This window comes from Chiloscyllium plagiosum, chromosome 37 (assembly GCF_004010195.1).
Source record: "Chiloscyllium plagiosum isolate BGI_BamShark_2017 chromosome 37, ASM401019v2, whole genome shotgun sequence".
NCBI lineage: Eukaryota > Metazoa > Chordata > Chondrichthyes > Orectolobiformes > Hemiscylliidae > Chiloscyllium > Chiloscyllium plagiosum.
This window is the reverse complement of record NC_057746.1, coordinates 19599544-19618971: the sequence shown is the minus strand read 5'-3', so window position 1 is coordinate 19618971 and position 19428 is coordinate 19599544. Positions and strand designations below refer to the sequence as shown.

The following is a 19428-nucleotide window of genomic DNA, read 5'->3' as shown; positions in this document are numbered from 1 at the left end:
CCTCCCCCCACACCCGATGTCCATCCACACTCCCCCTCCACTTACCCACTCGGAGGGCCCTACCTCAGCCTCCTTATCACTCAGGCCCTGCTCCCTCTCTCCACCCACTGCCTCTTCATGACCCCTGCCACCCTTCCCCAGCCCCCTTCCCATCCATTGTGACCCCACTCGAATGCAGTTAGCATCCCTCCCCACCCACCCCCAACCCAATGGGCAGAACTGCTGCCTCACTGCCCCCCCACCCCACCACCTGAGGGAAACGACACCTACCCATCACCTTATCTATGCCCCTGGCGATTACGTTAAATCCCTCTAAGGCCGCGCCGCCCCCCACCCCCGCACGCTGTGGACCCTCACCTCGATGGTGCGGTGAAGAGGGTCGACGATTTGCCAGACCGCCAGTGTGAGGACATCAATGGCCAGCAGCACACTGACTGTGGCGTAGAGTTTCCAGGGCTCCAGGTGCTGTGGGGCAGGGGGAAGGGTGGGTGGGTGGGGTTGGCGGGGTTAGTGGTGGGAAGCAGCAGAACACGACAAGGTTATACTCGAGACAGACAGTCTTTGTCCAGCCAATGGCCAGGCATTCACTCGCCCAATCAGAGGCGGAATAGAGAGCTGTAGGCCCAAGGGACCACAAAGTCAGTCACAAAACAAACATCATCTCAAATACACATATCATGGGGAAAAAACAATACCCACTAGGCCACCCATTCCCCCCACCCCAACCCCCATCCCCGGACTGGGTAAGGCAGTCAGATACTTTTTCCACCTCACCCACCACGCCCCCCACCCTCTCTGCGACTGGGTGAGACAGTGGGTCAGACAGTGTCCTTTCCCCCTCTCCCTCTGGGACTGGCTGGGACAGTGGGTCAGACACTGTCATTCCCCCCACCCTCCCTCTTGGACTGCATGGGACAGTGGGTCAGACACTGTCCTTTCCCCCCTACCTCTGGGACTGGCTGGGACAGTGGGTCAGACACTGTCCTTTCCCCCACCCCCTCTGGAATTGGGTGAGACAGTGGGTCAGACAGTGTCCTTTCCTCCTCTCCCTCTGGGACTGGCTGGGACAGTGGGTCAGACACTGTTCTTTTCCCCCCCCTCCACCTGGGACTGGGTGGGACAGTGGGTCCGACACTGTCCTTTCCCCCCCTCCCTCTGGGACTGGGTGGGACAGTGGGTCAGACACTGTCCTTTCCCCCCCCCCTCCATCTGGGTCTGGGTGGGACAGTGGGTCCGACACTGTCCTTTCCCCCTCTCCCTCTGGGACTGGGTGGGACAGTGGGTCAGACACTGTCATTCCCCCCTCCCTCCCTCTTGGACTGCATGGGACAGTGGGTCAGACACTGTCCTTTCCCCCCTACCTCTGGGACTGGGTGGGACAGTGGGTCAGACACTGTCCTTTCCCCCCTCCCTCTGGGACTGGGTGGGATAGTGGGTCAGACACTGTCCTTTCCCCCCTCCCTCTGGGGCTGGGTGGGACAGTGGGTCAGATAGTGGGTCAGACACTATCCTTTCCCCCCTCCCTCTGGGACTGGGTGGGACAGTGGGTCAGACACTGTCCTTTCCCCCCCTTGCTCTGGGACTGGGTGGGACAGTGGGTCAGACGCTGTCCTTTCCCCCCCCACCCTGGGACTGGGTGAGATAGTGGGTCAGACGCTGTCTTTTACCCCCTTCCCTCTTCCTCTGGGTCTGAGCGGGGACAGTAAATGTTGCAGTGGTTGGACATACCCATGTGGGTACTTATAGTGAGGTGGAGAACTCCCATTACCCATGATCCTGTGACCAGTAGGGATCTGGGACTTTTCATTTCTGAACGTTTCAGCAATTAGTTGTGCAGTTTTTTGTTCACATTCAAACTTCTGCAGTGAATTGCCGCCTGCTCAGCCCACAATCCCCTCCCCAAATGGAGTACCCAAGCCCGGGCTTGGGCGGAGAGAGCAGGCAGGAAACGTTCCCCTCTCCAAATCCTGTGAGGAATATCATGACCCAAACCATCTCCCAACCATCCTTCCCCACTCCCTCCCACAACACCTCCACGCATATCTACTGCCTACAATAATCCCCGTTGTAAGTGGCCTGGGCCCAACTGAGAGCCAGTGCATTTATAATCCACCGACAATCTTTGGTTAACTCAAGTGTTACCCCGAGACAGAGAGAGGGAGAGAGATAGAGAGTTAGAACGTGAGATGGTGGTTAAGTACGGGCTGGTGATGAAACATGTTACATGACAGAGAGCCGGGGAAGGGGATTCGCATCGGGGATAGTATAGGTCAGAATTAATGGGGTAAAGGGCGGAGGTCAATGGTCGACTGGTCTCCTGGGTCTGGAACTGTGCTGGGTTCGTAGAGCAGCCTGTGGGGTAAATGGTGGTGGTGGAGGGGCTGGGGAAGGGAAGAGGTTTGGGGGGCAAAGGTGGGATGGGAAGGGGGAGGGTGTGACTCAAACTCAAGCTGTTTCTGACCTGGGCTTCCTTGACGTTGACACTGGGTGAAAAGATTGGGGAGAGGTTCCAGTCTCTGGCATTGACCGCTGTTACCTCGGGGGGGAGGAAATAAACCAGACATTCAGCACAATTAAACCAAAATCCAGCAAGGACTCTCCCTTCCGGCTAGAACATAACTCAGGACTGAATTTTAATAATATCCTGCGTTACTGAGCACCAGTGCTCCCTGTACAGGGGGAGCACTGCACAAGCCACCCAACCAAGCGTCCCATCTGTCCTCCGGTGTAAAATAAATGGAATATTTTACATTCGTATGCATTGGGGGAGTCGGTGGGCTGTTAATCCAGGGACCCAGGGTCAATGTGGTTAGTTCGAATCCCGCATTAAGGCTGGAATAGTGACCATTGTCGATTACCGGAGGTCAACACTGGAAAGAAGCTCACGTCAAATCCTGCTAACCAGCCTCCCGGTCCCGTCACACAGTTCCCCAAAAGGGAAGCGAGGGTGATAATATGTAAGAAGAACATCAGCGCATCCTGGCAGAACTATGAACCAGAGGAGCTGGAGTAGGCCTCACTCGGCTCAGTGAGCCTGCACTGATCTCAGAGGGCTGGTTTTGTACCACATCTCTACCTTCCCATTCTCCCTTCGATTCCCTCAGTGCCAATCACCTGCCCATCTCAATACCAAATGCGCCTGACGGGCAGCACGGTGGCTCAGTGGTTGGCACTGCTGCCTCACAGCAGCAGGGACCCGGGTTTGATTCCAGCCTCGAGTGTCTGTCTGTGTGGAGTTTGCATATCCTCCGCGTGTCTGCGTGGGTTTCCTCCGGGTGCTCCGGTTTCCTCCCACGGTCCAAAGATGTGCAGGTTAGGGTGGATTGGCCATGCTAAATTGCCCCATAGCGTTCAGTGATGTGTAGGTTGGGTGCATTAGTTAGGGGTAAATGTAGAGTAATAGGGTAGGGGAATGGATCTGGCTGGGATACTGTTCGGAGGGTCAGTGTGGACTTGTAGGGCCTATCTCCACATTGTCAGGATTCTATGAACTTGAAGAACTGCAAACCTTTACAACCCTCTGAGTGAAGACCTTCCTCAGTATGGGAACCCTGAACGGTCCACCTCCATAACCTGAACTTAGGACGTCCAGCCAGAAGAAACAGCAACCCTGTCAAACCCACTGAGAATTAACTTAATTCACGTGAGAATCCCCTCTCATTCTTCTCAATTCCACTGAATATATGATTTGCAGGAGCCGGTGTTGGACTGGGGTGGACAAAGTTAAAAATAACACAACACCAGGTTTAATTGGAAGCACTAGCTTTTGGAGCGCTGCTCCTTCATCAGGTTGTTGTGTTCAGAGCAGCGCTCCAAAAGCTGGTGCTTCCAAATAAAACCTGTTGAGTGGCACGGTGGCTCAGTGGTTAGCACTGCTGCCTCACAACGCCAGAGACCATGGGTTCGATTCCAGCCTCAGGCGACTGACTGTGTGGAGTATGCACATTCTCCCCGTGTCTGTGTGGGTTTCCTCCCACAGTCCAAAAATGTGCAGGTCAGGGTGGATTGGCCATGGGAAATTGCCCGTAGTGTTAGGTGAAGGGGTAAATGTAGGGCAATGGGTCTGGGTGGGTTGCTCTTCAGAGGGTCGGTGTGGATTTGTTGGGCCGAAGGGCCTGTTTCCACACTGTAACTAGTCTAATCTAATCATAACCTGGTGTTGTGTGATTTTTAACAGAATATATGCTAATTTTTACCCTATCTATCTGCAGCAGAGATGGAAGGGATACATTGTTTTTATCTTACATTTAGGTGTGGGCATAACATACCCTGTATACGTTCTGACCCAGGCATTACTATACTCTGTTGTGGTGCGTGTTAACTCCTACAGTCAGTGTTTCGCCCTCTGTTAGAAAGGAGCTGCACTGTCACATCCAGCCACCAAGTGGCGATATTACCATAGTTCCCTCTCCTGAAAGGGTGAACTTCATAAATAATAATGCTTTTAATCATTCACTTCAGTGAGAGAGACAGAGAGAGAGGGACGGTATAGGGGGGGGGGGGGAGAGACATAGTGAGAGAGGAGGAAGGTAGAGAAATAGAAGGTGGGGGAGAGAGAGAGAGGGAGTGGAGAGAGAGAGGAAGGACAGAGAGAGACAGAAGGATAGAGTGAAGGGCAAAAGACAATGGGAGGAGAGAGAGAGAGAGAAATAGGCAGAAAAGAGAAATAACGGGAAGGGAGAGAGACAGGGCGGAGACAGAAGGGAGTAAGGAGACAGGAAACAGTGACAAAGGGAACAGAGGGAGGGAAGAGAGAGGGAGAGAGACAGAGATGGGGGAGGATGGAGAGACGAGGAAAGGTAGAGAGACAGAGGGATGTGAGAGAGACGGAGAGAAACAAGGGAGACGGAACGACAAGGGGGAGACAGGCAAAGAGAGGGAAGAGAGATGGAGAGGCAGAGAGAGGAGACATAGGAACAAATATCGACGGAATTAAGGAAAAATAAATAGAAGGGAGAGAGAGAGGCAAGGGCAAAGAAAGGGTTTGTATTTCTACAGCATCTTCATGTCCTTAGGACATCCCTGAGGAAATTCATGATCCCTTAAACGTTCAGACACAGTTGAAATGTAGAGGCAGTTTGACACGAAGTGGGAGAGACAGCGCACAAGCTGACAGCATTATTACTGAAACAATGAGCATGGCCTGATACAGCTGCAGGTCTCCCCCTTTCCCGGCCCTTCACCAGGTCAAGATGTGTCCTACCCCTTCTCAAGGGCAATTCGAGATGGGTGCAACAAACGCCACCTGCCCATCACGCCTGCTGGAAGGACCTTTTGCAAAAACAAAATCAAGCCGTACTTTCCGTTTCTCCTTCTTGTCGTCCTTCTTGGTAAAGACGGTGTGGACCCACCAGATCTTGGTGAACATGCTGCCATAAGCTAGGCTGAAGCCCAGGCCTAGTAACCACACTCGAGCCTGTGGGGGAGGTCAAACAAAAGAACGCGTTAATGTTTAACTTGGAGATGCACACTGGGCCACGAATCTTACCCCTTTTTGAGAAGATTCATGGACCAGACTAAACCCCCTCAAGGTTTATTAGGATAGCCTAGACTCTGACTATTTCTTATTTTAAAATTGAGTGTAAGGCATTCCGTTCCGGATGCAATTCGATTGGTCAAACTATTCAACTTCAAGCATCACGTAATTTATTTTTATTTTACAATTAAAATCATTGAACCATGGAATCCCTACAGTGTGGAAACAGGCCATTTGCCCCAACAAGTCCCAACCGACCCTCCACAGAGCAACCCAACCAGACCCATTCCCCCTACCCTATACTTACCCCTGCACCTAACCTACACATCCCTGGACACGATGGGACAATTTAGCACGGCCATTCCATCATAACCTGCACGTCTTTGGATTGTGGGAGGAAACTGGAGCATCCGGAGGAAACCCACGCAGACGCGGGGAGAATGTGCAAACTCCACGCAGACAGTTGCCCGAGGTTGGAATCGAACCCGGGGCCCTGGCGTTGTGAGGCAGCGGTGCTAACCACTGAGCCACCGTGCCACCCCAAAATACAGACAATATAAAAATAAAAGAATTGGCTTAACTGTCACTCTATTGAAATGCTTAAGAAAATAATAGATATATTAACTACTACTGATTAACTGTTCCAATACAGTAACAGTCCATAAACACACCCTTGGCAAAGGCAAATTCAGTAAAATAGATTGTCTCACACACAAACCTGGCAGCAGGAAGAGAACCCCCGCCTTCAGCTGTAACAGGGAGAGGAATAAGATCTTCCACATCCAACTTCAAGACACCAGCAATTGCTGCAAACTAAAACTAAAAATCTGTGGGAGATTGCCCCACCCATTCAGGCTGCTTATATTGTTCTAACTTAAAAAAAAACACCTAGAGTCTCCCAAGCTGTTTACTTTGTTGGCTTTGAGTGGAACACTCATCACCTCTTGGCTCAACCTTTCTTCATGAAAGAAACTAGGATGAAGTACACTTCTTAAAGCCGTAGTATCATCACAACTAGAATTGTTTTCAAATTCCCCCGACAGTCTGTTTGGGGGATAAAATCAAACCCAGTCAGGCTTTCTGTTTGGACATAGGCCGCAATGGGGGCGGATCGAAAGGGTTTTCCGGCTCTCCGTTGAGAACCAAGGCCGTTGCCGTGTTACTGGAAGATCTTTCATTTATATAACATCTTTCACAGCCTCAATCATTTCAAAACAACTACTAAAGTCGGCTTGAAGGGGAGTCAACGTCTTAGAAAAACGAGGCAGCCAATTTTGTGCACAGCAAAGGGACGGTGCTCAGAGGATCCATTTTGTAGCGGTTTTGGCTGAGGAGGTTAACTATTGACTCAAATAATTGCTTTGCCCATTAATTATGGGCAAATTCCTTGTGTCTGTCTGAGAAGGTAGGTGGGTCCTCGATTTGATGTCTTCTGCAGAAGGAGGCACCTCTAATTTATCAGCACCCTCTCAGCGCTGCACAAAGGGTTTTGAATGTGTCCCCAAAGTGTAAATCCAGTGCAAGACCTCCTGACTCAGGGACAGGAGTGTGGCCGATTGGAGACCTCGGTGCAGGTTCTGTCGGGGACGGACTCCCAGCAGCCGGGAATGCCTGCGGAAGTGCCATTCAGTGCATCTTTATTCAGCCGTGGGTCAGGGGTAACACGGTGGCTCAGTGGTTAGCACTGCTGCCTCACAGCACCGGGAGCCTGGGTTCGATTCCAGCCTCGGGCGACTGTCTGTGTGGAGTTTGCACATCCTCCCCGTGTCTGCGTGGGTTTCCTCCGGGTGCTCCGGTTTCCTCCCACAGTCCAAAGATGTGCAGGTCAGGTGAATTGGCCGTGCTAAATTGTCCCACAGTGTCCAGGAATGTATAGGTTAGGTGCATTAGTTGGGGGCAGGGGATGGGTCTGAGTGGGTTACTCTTCAGAGGGTTGGGGTGGACTTATTGGGCCGAAGGGCCTGTTTCCACACTGTGGGGGGTTCTACTCTACTCTAACACCCTTGTCTCAGATAGAGTCAAACACCATTTAAAAGGCAGTTGGACAAATACATGGATAGGGGAGGCTTAGAAGGATACGGGCCAAGTGCAGGGAAATGGGGTTAGCGTGGATGGACATTTTGGTCAGCACGGACCAGTTTGGGCTGAGGAGCTGTCTCCATGATGTAGGACTCGATGACTCTAATGCAGTTACCTGACCCCAAACTCAGACAGAACTTTCCCCCCCCCCACCCTCCCCAGCCGCCTGTTGTGAAAAACATCCAATCGACGGGGATTTCAGTTCAGGGAGAAGTGACGTCTTGCTTGAATTGTGTAAGAGGTTGGTGAGGAGCACCTGGAATGCCCTCTGCAGGTTTGGTCCCCTTACCTCGGGAAAGATACTCTTGCCATAACAGCGAGAGCGACAAAGGTTCATCAGGTTTCTCCCCACAGTGGCGGGAGAAGGGAAATTGGGAAATTAAGCCTGTTCCCTTTGGAGATTTGAACAATGAGCATGTGCGGCCAACTCAAGGAGATAGTCTGGGGCAGATGCAGGTAAGACGTTTGCCCCACTCGTAAATTTCATATTTGGAGATGAGAAGGAGTTATCTTACTCGGAGGATTGTGAACCCGTTTGGAATTCTCTACCACAGAGGGCTGTGGATGCTCAGTCTTTGCGTCTGTTTAAGGGAGAGATCAATAGGTTTCTGATTACCAGCGGTGCAGAGGATTATGGGTGTGGGGGGTGGGGGTTGGCTAAAAGGATAGGTGTTACGTCAGCCGTGATCGTATGGGCTGGCAGGCTTGGTGGGCTGGATCGCCCACTCCTGCTCCTACGTTCCTAAGTCCTGTCTGGCTGCATAAAGGAAAGAACGAACAACCTCGAGACGTCACAAAATTCAAAATGGGGCAATGACGTATCCGTGGCAACGTCACGAGGAGCTCCAATAACAAGGGGGCTCTGGGACACATGGGCTCAGATCCCATTTGGTAGAACTTAAATGCCATACAGAATTGGAAACTAGTCCCAGCAATTCGGAAATGATCACTGAGCACCCCAATAGGGGAAGGAATTCTGCCCTCCTTGCCCAGTCAGCCCACTACGGGACTCCAAACCCACAGTAAAGTGGCTGAAGTTTTACTGCCTGATTGAAACAGCCCAGCAAGATTGTCAGTCTAAGGGCAATCAGGAATGAGCAATAAATGCCGGGGATGCACATATCCCATGAAAGAATTTTTTGAAAAAGCCAATTAAGTATTTTTCAAGGCTAGTTGGTTGCTGTTGTGAGTGAGTGAGTGAATGAATGAGCTTTATTGTCACATGTACTCAAATGAGTCCAGTGAAACGTTGATAGGTCGCCACTTAGAGCATCATCCTAGGTACTGAGGTACAGCTTCAGTTACAAGATTAGTTCCAGTGTCACCAATGTGACCAACACACAGCGCCATCTTAGGTACAGAGTACCGTGGTACAATCCTCAGCTACGGGATAGAGGAATGAAAAACACAATGTGCTGGAGAAACTGAGCAGGTCTGGCAGCACCCGTAAAAAGAGAGAAAGAGAGAGAGAGAGAGAGCGCGCGAGACAGACGTTAACGTTCCGACTCTGTGTGTTGGCACACCTCACCTGGCAAACCAGAGGGAAGTGCCACTGGTGGATGTGGTAACCGTCTAATCCGAGCGGGAATACAGCCGCCAGGGCCAGGGTGCAGCCCACTGCCGTCATGTTATTCAGGTAGGGCTGGGAGTTCTGAATGTACCTGGGAAAGAACACACTCGTGACCAACAATGTCCTGCGTCTGCATGGTAGATGCTCGGAAGTCTTGCGCCAAAGGAGATGGTGCTGTTTGGTCTGTAACGTCTGGACTGGCTATACAAACGAGGTGTCATTGCCAGGTACCGATCTCCTGCTTCCCCACGCTCCCTCCCTCAGCCCCGCCCCATACCCTTGGGCACATTGCTTGGATCCAAATAACCATCCAGTGCAAATCTGAAATGCCTCAGTTGAACCCGCACCCAAACCACTTGCTGAGTGGGAAAGGTTTCGCTTCCATGTTCCCTGCTACTTTTGCAAATCATTTTAAAATCTATGCTGTCCCCCTCTGGTTCCTTTTAGGAACAGGAACAGTTTCCCCCTCTATCTGCACATGATTTCAAACACCTTGATCATAGAATCCCTACAGTGTGGAAACAGGCCATTCGGCCCAACAAGTCCACGCCAACCTCTCCAAAGTGTAACCCACCCAGACCTATTCCTCTACAGTTACCCCTAACTAATGCACCTAGCCTCACATCCCTGAACACTACGGGCAATTTAGCACGGTCAATTCACCTGACCTGCACATCTTTGGACTGCAGGCGGAAACCCACACAGACAATGAGAGGATGTGCAAACTCTACACAGACAGTCGCTTGAGGGTGGAATCGAACCTGGGTCCCGGGCGCCTTGAAGAGGCAGTGCTAACCACTGAGCCACCATGATCAAGTCCCCTGCTAGCCTTCTTAAATAGAACCAATATCCCAATATGGGCGCCTTGCATGGGTGGGATTGGGGGCAACTTCTGAACAAAACATGGCGCCGAATGACACAAGGAGACATTGGGGCAAATGACCAAAAACAAAAGAATAGATTTCAAGGTTCATTTTAAAGCCAGCGGGACAGCCAGAGAGGCTTATTAAGGACAATTCACAGGCTGGGGCTCAGACACACAGAAGCAGAGCCAATGACACTGGAGCGATTAATCGGGGATACACAAGAGGTCAGACTCAGATGAACACAAATCGCACGAAGGGTTTCTGAGGCTGAGGGAGAAACAGAGAGAGAGAGAGGGAAGGGCAAGGGATTGGAGAACTTTGCAAACGAGGATGAGCTTTTTAAAAAGGAGGGTTTGCCGGAATGGGAGTCAGCACAGGTCACCCGGGGTGATGACTGAACAACATGAATCACTGAGCCCCTTCCACACATCCCCACTTACCGGACGTTACTGTTGTAGATGTTAAATGTGAGGCAGATGATTCCCAGCAAAATCCCGAGCCCGGCCAGCACCGAGACCGACACGAAGAGCTTCTGGGATAAGTATCGAAAAGTCGGGATGACCTTCGTATGGTCAGCAGGAGGGGTCCCACCTGCAAAGGCAAGGCAACAACAGTCAAGGGTAAGGACGCTGGGATCATTGTAAGCACAAAGTTTCATAACACCCTAAGCCCTACAATTAGATTCCAGACTGTAACTCACTCCCAGGTATCCATTATTCTATATAGAAACCATCTGAACCCCTCGATTAGATTCCAGTCTGTAACTCACTCCCAGGTATCCATTATTCTGTATATAAACCATCTGAACCCCTCGATTAGATTCCAGTCTGTAACTCACTCCCAGGTATCCATTATTCTGTATATAAACCATCTGAACCCCTCGATTAGATTCCAGTCTGTAACTCACTCCCAGGTATCCATTATTCTGTATATAAACCATCTGAACCCCTCGATTAGATTCCAGTCTGTAACTCACTCCCAGGTATCCATTATTCTGTATATAAACCATCTGAACCCCTCGATTAGATTCCAGTCTGTAACTCACTCCCAGGTATCCATTATTCTGTATATAAACCATCTGAACCCCTCGATTAGATTCCAGTCTGTAACTCACTCCCAGGTATCCATTATTCTGTATATAAACCATCTGAACCCCTCGATTAGATTCCAGTCTGTAACTCACTCCCAGGTATCCATTATTCTGTATATAAACCATCTGAACCCCTCGATTAGATTCCAGTCTGTAACTCACTCCCAGGTATCCATTATTCTGTATATAAACCATCTGAACCCCTCGATTAGATTCCAGTCTGTAACTCACTCCCAGGTATCCATTATTCTGTATATAAACCATCTGAACCCCTCGATTAGATTCCAGTCTGTAACTCACTCCCAGGTATCCATTATTCTGTATATAAACCATCTGAACCCCTCGATTAGATTCCAGTCTGTAACTCACTCCCAGGTATCCATTATTCTGTATATAAACCATCTGAACCCCTCGATTAGATTCCAGTCTGTAACTCACTCCCAGGTATCCATTATTCTGTATATAAACCATCTGAACCCCTCGATTAGATTCCAGTCTGTAACTCACTCCCAGGTATCCATTATTCTGTATATAAACCATCTGAACCCCTCGATTAGATTCCAGTCTGTAACTCACTCCCAGGTATCCATTATTCTGTATATAAACCATCTGAACCCCTCGATTAGATTCCAGTCTGTAACTCACTCCCAGGTATCCATTATTCTGTATATAAACCATCTGAACCCCTCGATTAGATTCCAGTCTGTAACTCACTCCCAGGTATCCATTATTCTGTATATAAACCATCTGAACCCCTCGATTAGATTCCAGTCTGTAACTCACTCCCAGGTATCCATTATTCTGTATATAAACCATCTGAACCCCTCGATTAGATTCCAGTCTGTAACTCACTCCCAGGTATCCATTATTCTGTATATAAACCATCTGAACCCCTCGATTAGATTCCAGTCTGTAACTCACTCCCAGGTATCCATTATTCTGTATATAAACCATCTGAACCCCTCGATTAGATTCCAGTCTGTAACTCACTCCCAGGTATCCATTATTCTGTATATAAACCATCTGAACCCCTCGATTAGATTCCAGTCTGTAACTCACTCCCAGGTATCCATTATTCTGTATATAAACCATCTGAACCCCTCGATTAGATTCCAGTCTGTAACTCACTCCCAGGTATCCATTATTCTGTATATAAACCATCTGAACCCCTCGATTAGATTCCAGTCTGTAACTCACTCCCAGGTATCCATTATTCTGTATATAAACCATCTGAACCCCTCGATTAGATTCCAGTCTGTAACTCACTCCCAGGTATCCATTATTCTGTATATAAACCATCTGAACCCCTCGATTAGATTCCAGTCTGTAACTCACTCCCAGGTATCCATTATTCTGTATATAAACCATCTGAACCCCTCGATTAGATTCCAGTCTGTAACTCACTCCCAGGTATCCATTATTCTGTATATAAACCATCTGAACCCCTCGATTAGATTCCAGTCTGTAACTCACTCCCAGGTATCCATTATTCTGTATATAAACCATCTGAACCCCTCGATTAGATTCCAGTCTGTAACTCACTCCCAGGTATCCATTATTCTGTATATAAACCATCTGAACCCCTCGATTAGATTCCAGTCTGTAACTCACTCCCAGGTATCCATTATTCTGTATATAAACCATCTGAACCCCTCGATTAGATTCCAGTCTGTAACTCACTCCCAGGTATCCATTATTCTGTATATAAACCATCTGAACCCCTCGATTAGATTCCAGTCTGTAACTCACTCCCAGGTATCCATTATTCTGTATATAAACCATCTGAACCCCTCGATTAGATTCCAGTCTGTAACTCACTCCCAGGTATCCATTATTCTGTATATAAACCATCTGAACCCCTCGATTAGATTCCAGTCTGTAACTCACTCCCAGGTATCCATTATTCTGTATATAAACCATCTGAACCCCTCGATTAGATTCCAGTCTGTAACTCACTCCCAGGTATCCATTATTCTGTATATAAACCATCTGAACCCCTCGATTAGATTCCAGTCTGTAACTCACTCCCAGGTATCCATTATTCTGTATATAAACCATCTGAACCCCTCGATTAGATTCCAGTCTGTAACTCACTCCCAGGTATCCATTATTCTGTATATAAACCATCTGAACCCCTCGATTAGATTCCAGTCTGTAACTCACTCCCAGGTATCCATTATTCTGTATATAAACCATCTGAACCCCTCGATTAGATTCCAGTCTGTAACTCACTCCCAGGTATCCATTATTCTGTATATAAACCATCTGAACCCCTCGATTAGATTCCAGTCTGTAACTCACTCCCAGGTATCCATTATTCTGTATATAAACCATCTGAACCCCTCGATTAGATTCCAGTCTGTAACTCACTCCCAGGTATCCATTATTCTGTATATAAACCATCTGAACCCCTCGATTAGATTCCAGTCTGTAACTCACTCCCAGGTATCCATTATTCTGTATATAAACCATCTGAACCCCTCGATTAGATTCCAGTCTGTAACTCACTCCCAGGTATCCATTATTCTGTATATAAACCATCTGAACCCCTCGATTAGATTCCAGTCTGTAACTCACTCCCAGGTATCCATTATTCTGTATATAAACCATCTGAACCCCTCGATTAGATTCCAGTCTGTAACTCACTCCCAGGTATCCATTATTCTGTATATAAACCATCTGAACCCCTCGATTAGATTCCAGTCTGTAACTCACTCCCAGGTATCCATTATTCTGTATATAAACCATCTGAACCCCTCGATTAGATTCCAGTCTGTAACTCACTCCCAGGTATCCATTATTCTGTATATAAACCATCTGAACCCCTCGATTAGATTCCAGTCTGTAACTCACTCCCAGGTATCCATTATTCTGTATATAAACCATCTGAACCCCTCGATTAGATTCCAGTCTGTAACTCACTCCCAGGTATCCATTATTCTGTATATAAACCATCTGAACCCCTCGATTAGATTCCAGTCTGTAACTCACTCCCAGGTATCCATTATTCTGTATATAAACCATCTGAACCCCTCGATTAGATTCCAGTCTGTAACTCACTCCCAGGTATCCATTATTCTGTATATAAACCATCTGAACCCCTCGATTAGATTCCAGTCTGTAACTCACTCCCAGGTATCCATTATTCTGTATATAAACCATCTGAACCCCTCGATTAGATTCCAGTCTGTAACTCACTCCCAGGTATCCATTATTCTGTATATAAACCATCTGAACCCCTCGATTAGATTCCAGTCTGTAACTCACTCCCAGGTATCCATTATTCTGTATATAAACCATCTGAACCCCTCGATTAGATTCCAGTCTGTAACTCACTCCCAGGTATCCATTATTCTGTATATAAACCATCTGAACCCCTCGATTAGATTCCAGTCTGTAACTCACTCCCAGGTATCCATTATTCTGTATATAAACCATCTGAACCCCTCGATTAGATTCCAGTCTGTAACTCACTCCCAGGTATCCATTATTCTGTATATAAACCATCTGAACCCCTCGATTAGATTCCAGTCTGTAACTCACTCCCAGGTATCCATTATTCTGTATATAAACCATCTGAACCCCTCGATTAGATTCCAGTCTGTAACTCACTCCCAGGTATCCATTATTCTGTATATAAACCATCTGAACCCCTCGATTAGATTCCAGTCTGTAACTCACTCCCAGGTATCCATTATTCTGTATATAAACCATCTGAACCCCTCGATTAGATTCCAGTCTGTAACTCACTCCCAGGTATCCATTATTCTGTATATAAACCATCTGAACCCCTCGATTAGATTCCAGTCTGTAACTCACTCCCAGGTATCCATTATTCTGTATATAAACCATCTGAACCCCTCGATTAGATTCCAGTCTGTAACTCACTCCCAGGTATCCATTATTCTGTATATAAACCATCTGAACCCCTCGATTAGATTCCAGTCTGTAACTCACTCCCAGGTATCCATTATTCTGTATATAAACCATCTGAACCCCTCGATTAGATTCCAGTCTGTAACTCACTCCCAGGTATCCATTATTCTGTATATAAACCATCTGAACCCCTCGATTAGATTCCAGTCTGTAACTCACTCCCAGGTATCCATTATTCTGTATATAAACCATCTGAACCCCTCGATTAGATTCCAGTCTGTAACTCACTCCCGTGAGTTACAGACTGGAATCTAATCGAGGGGTTCAGATGGTTTATATATGGAATAATGGATACCTGGGGGTGAGTTACAGACTGGAATCTAATCGAGGGGTTCAGATGGTTTATATATAGAATAATGGATACCTGGGAGTGATTTCAGACTGGAATCTAATCGAGGGGTTCAGATGGTTTATATACAGAATAATGGATACCTGGGAGTGAGTTACAGACTAGAATCTAATCGAGGGGTTCAGATGGTTTATATACAGAGTAATGGATACCTGGGAGTGAGTTACAGAGTGGAATCTAATCGAGGGGTTCAGATGGTTTATATATAGAATAATGGATACCTGGGAGTGAGTTACAGACTGGAATTTAATCGAGGGGTTCAGGTGGTTTATGTATACAGTCATGGATACCTGGGAGTGAGTTACAGACTGGAATTTAATCGAGGGGTTCAGGTGGTTTATGTATACAGTCATGGATACCTGGGGGTGAGTTACAGACTGGAAACTAATTCATTAGTTGAACTTGATTTGAAAAGGAAATGTTTGAAAAGGGATATGTAAATGAAACAAATCTCAAGCCCAGGGTGTAAGTGTTGGAGATGTGGTGCTGTGGTCCCAGAGTGTTGCTGCTAATTAATATAATGTCAGCTTCTGTGAGCTGCTGTGGGACGTGTGCAGTACACCAGGCAGCAGGCAGCTATGGGTGCACTAATTGGGGATTATCATGGCCCTACTCATGGCTTCCCACACAATACATTGTCTTCATTCCCTCCTTCTCTCTGGAACCTGACGGCTTGTTGTATACTGTCAGCTTCAAATGCGCTTTCTCCTATTTCTGACGCTGAGTCTGCCTGTGACTCAGAGGAAACCTGTGCGCGGTCGAGTCCCGGTAACCTGAGCACAATCTGAACCGGCACCCCCCCGTGTGTGGTACAGGAGTACTGCTGCACTGCTGGAGCTGCCGCATTTCACACGGGTGGTCAGGATCCTCGCTGCCCTCGGTGGTCTATCTGAAGAGGAGCAATGGGCTTTGTGCTGGAATCTTGGCCATACCTTCCCCCTCGATCATCATCACTAAGGCAATTTCTCACGCTGCTGTTTGCAAGGTCTCACCGTGTATAAACTGGTTGCTGCGATTTCTGGTTAGCAGCAGTAACTGGCTTGTGTTAATACGGCTGTCTCGATGGTTTAAGCTCAATACAGTGCGGGCTTCATGGACTCTGCCTGCTGTTTGGGATTCAGTCCACTCTCTCTCTCTCTCTCAAGACTCTGTCACTGAGCTCGACTGTCCTTACTCTGACTCTGCTGCTTTACCTTGTTAGCCTAGATCTTAGGAGCTCTGTGAAACTCTCTACTCTCAAACTTGAATATCGAATACCGATTGCAGATCTAGTTCAGGCTTGTGCACATGATGTCGTGGTGGTGGCACAGTGGCTCAGTGGTTAGCACTGCTGCCTCACGGTGCTGGGGACCCAGGTTCGATCCCACCCTTGGCCGACTGTGTGAGTGGGTTTTGCACGTTCTCCCTGTGTGTTGCCTCCTGAAGGGCTTCGGAAACATTGACTTTCCTGCTCCTCGGACGCTGTATGACCTGCCGTACACTTCCAGCTTCACATCCATTCACCCTGGCACCTTCAGTCCTTACTGTCTCCGCAGTCTGACGATGTGCAGGTTAAGGGGAGTGGCCATGGGAAACACAAGGAAGGCTGGGGTGGGATGCACTTCGGAGGGGCAGTGTGGGGTCGAAGGGCTGAATGGCCTGCTTCCACACTGTAGGGATCCTACCATATTAATCCTCATTATTCGAGTGACTACTACATTGACCCTAAGGCCATCTAGTGCACAAACCATGACAGGTGCTATACAAATGCAAGTCATTCTGTCAGTGACGTTTTGATAAACTATTGTAGCTGGATCCTTAGTCTCAGAGGGAAGCCAACAGATGGTTTCCTGTGCTTGATGGCTGCTGGTACATTCCTGACCCCCTGCCCTTGGAAATGAGAGAGAGTTACCAGGGTCAGGAAAGCCAGGAAGGGATCCTGACAAACCCTCCCATTTCTTAAACCCACAGCATTTCGAAATGTGCCATCTATGGGTGGGAGTTCCTCAGTGTGGCAGCTGTACACTGGACTCAATGCTTTAATATACATGTGGCTTTGTACAGCTACAACATCAGATCAACAACACTTTGAGACTTCTGCAGCAGCCACATCTTTGTATAAGGACCCTGCAATTCATTCTCTTTGTTAAATATTTACTCATTCCCTTTATTAGAGTTAGAGCATTATTGGACCTGATCCCTCTCTCTGATTTCCTCTGGTCTCCTGATACAGGGACCGTCTGGTCTCCTGGTGCAGGCAGTGGCTGGTTCCTGATACAGAGACCATCTGGTTTCCTAGTGCAGACAGCGTCTGGTCTCCTGAGACAGGGACCGTCTGGTCTCCTGGTGCAGGCTGGGCCTGGTCTCCTGATGCAGGCAGTGTCTGGTCTCCTGATGCAGGCAATGTCTGGTTTCCTGATGCAGCCAGTGCCTGGTCTCCTGGTGCAGGCAGTGTCTGGTCTCCTGATGCAGGCAGTGTCTGATCTCCTGATGCAGGCAGTATCTGGTCTCCTGATGCAGGCAGTGTCTGGTCTCCTGGTGCAGGCAGTGTCTGGAATCCTGGTGCAGGCAATGTCTGGTTTCCTGATGCAGGCAGTGTCTGGTCTCCTGGTGCAGGCAGTGTCTGGAATCCTGGTGCAGGCAGTGTCTGGTCTCCTGATGCAGGCAGTGCCTGGTTTCCTGATGCAGGCAGTGTCTGGTCTCCTGGTGCAGGCAGTGTCTGGTCTCCTGGTGCAGGGACCGTCTGATCTCCTGGTGCAGGCAGTGTCTGGTCTCCTGATGCAGGCAGTGTCTGATCTCCTGATGCAGGCAGTGTCTGGTCTCCTGATGCAGGCAGTGTCTGGTCTCTGGATGCAGGCAGTGTCTGGTCTCCTGATGCAGGCAGTGTCTGGTCTCCTGGTGCAGGGACCGTCTGGTCTCCTGATGCAGGCAGTGTCTGGTCTCCTGATGCAGGGACCGTCTGGTCTCCTGATGCAGGCAGTGTCTGGTCTCCTGGTGCAGGCAGTGTCTGATCTCCTGATGCAGGCAGTGTCTGGCTCCTGGGTCTCCTGGTGCAGGCAGTGTCTGATCTCCTGATGCAGGCAGTGTCTGGTCTCCTGGTGCAGGGACCGTCTGGTCTCCTGATGCAGGCAGTGTCTGGTCTCCTGATGCAGGGACCGTCTGGTCTCCTGGTGCAGGCAGTGTCTGGTCTCCTGGTGCAGGCAGTGTCTGATCTCCTGATGCAGGCAGTGTCTGGTCTCCTGGTGCAGGGACCGTCTGGTCTCCTGATGCAGGCAGTGTCTGGTCTCCTGATGCAGGTGATCTCTTTTTTCTGAGAGCTGCTGTTCCTTTCCAGTTCGCTTCACACTGTGGCTGTATTTTCATCACTTTTCTCTCTGTCTTTTTTTCACTTGCGACGCTGCATGACTAATGTGATTAATTTCTACCCAGCTGGCTCAAGCTGTGAGCACAAACTGCTGCGATTCACGTACTGTCCCGTGACTCCTTCTCTCCTCATTTACTTGCATCTGCAACTCACTAAACATTGCTTTCATTTAATAAAATCTACTGCCTCCTTCTTCTTGACAAATATCTCATTTTGCATTTACATGGCCACATTATGACCACAGGATGTTGGTGCAGAAGTAGGATATCCAGCCCAACTCGTCTGCTCTGCCATTCAATGATCTGATAATCCACAACTTCAATTTCCTACCTCTCCTCCATAACCCTTACTTCCCTTACCAATTAAAAATCTATTCCAGCCTTGAATGTACACAACGAACCAGTCTCTGTAGTCAATAATTCCACAGATTCACTGCCCATCTGGAGTTTTAATTCAGATAAATGCGAGGTGCTGCATTTTGGGAAAGCAAATCTTTGCAGGACTTATACACTTAATGGTAAGGTCCGAGGGAGTGTTGCTGAACAAAGAGACCTTGGAGTGCAGGTTCATAGCTCCTTGAAAGTGGAGTCACAGGTAGCTAGGATAATGAAGGCAGCATTTGGTATGCTTTCCTCTATTGGTCAGAGTATTGAGTACAGGAGTTGGGAGGTCATGTTGCGGCTGTACAGGACATTGGTCAGGCCAATGTTGGAATATTG

General features: G+C 48.5%; 1 protein-coding gene across 1 annotated transcript in view; it reads right to left on the bottom strand.

Annotated features, from left to right (window-relative positions):
• gabbr1b (gamma-aminobutyric acid (GABA) B receptor, 1b) overlaps positions 1-19428 on the bottom strand; it is a 63201-nt gene that overhangs the window by 11904 nt on the left and 31869 nt on the right. Inside the window, exons 6-11 of the mRNA XM_043677871.1 lie at positions 17577-18632; positions 10432-10620; positions 9084-9216; positions 5300-5416; positions 2462-2470; positions 358-465 (exon numbers count right to left, since the gene is read on the bottom strand). Of these exons, the coding sequence (XP_043533806.1) occupies positions 358-465; positions 2462-2470; positions 5300-5416; positions 9084-9216; positions 10432-10620; positions 17577-18632 (1612 nt within the window). The remainder of the gene's footprint in view (positions 1-357; positions 466-2461; positions 2471-5299; positions 5417-9083; positions 9217-10431; positions 10621-17576; positions 18633-19428) is intronic.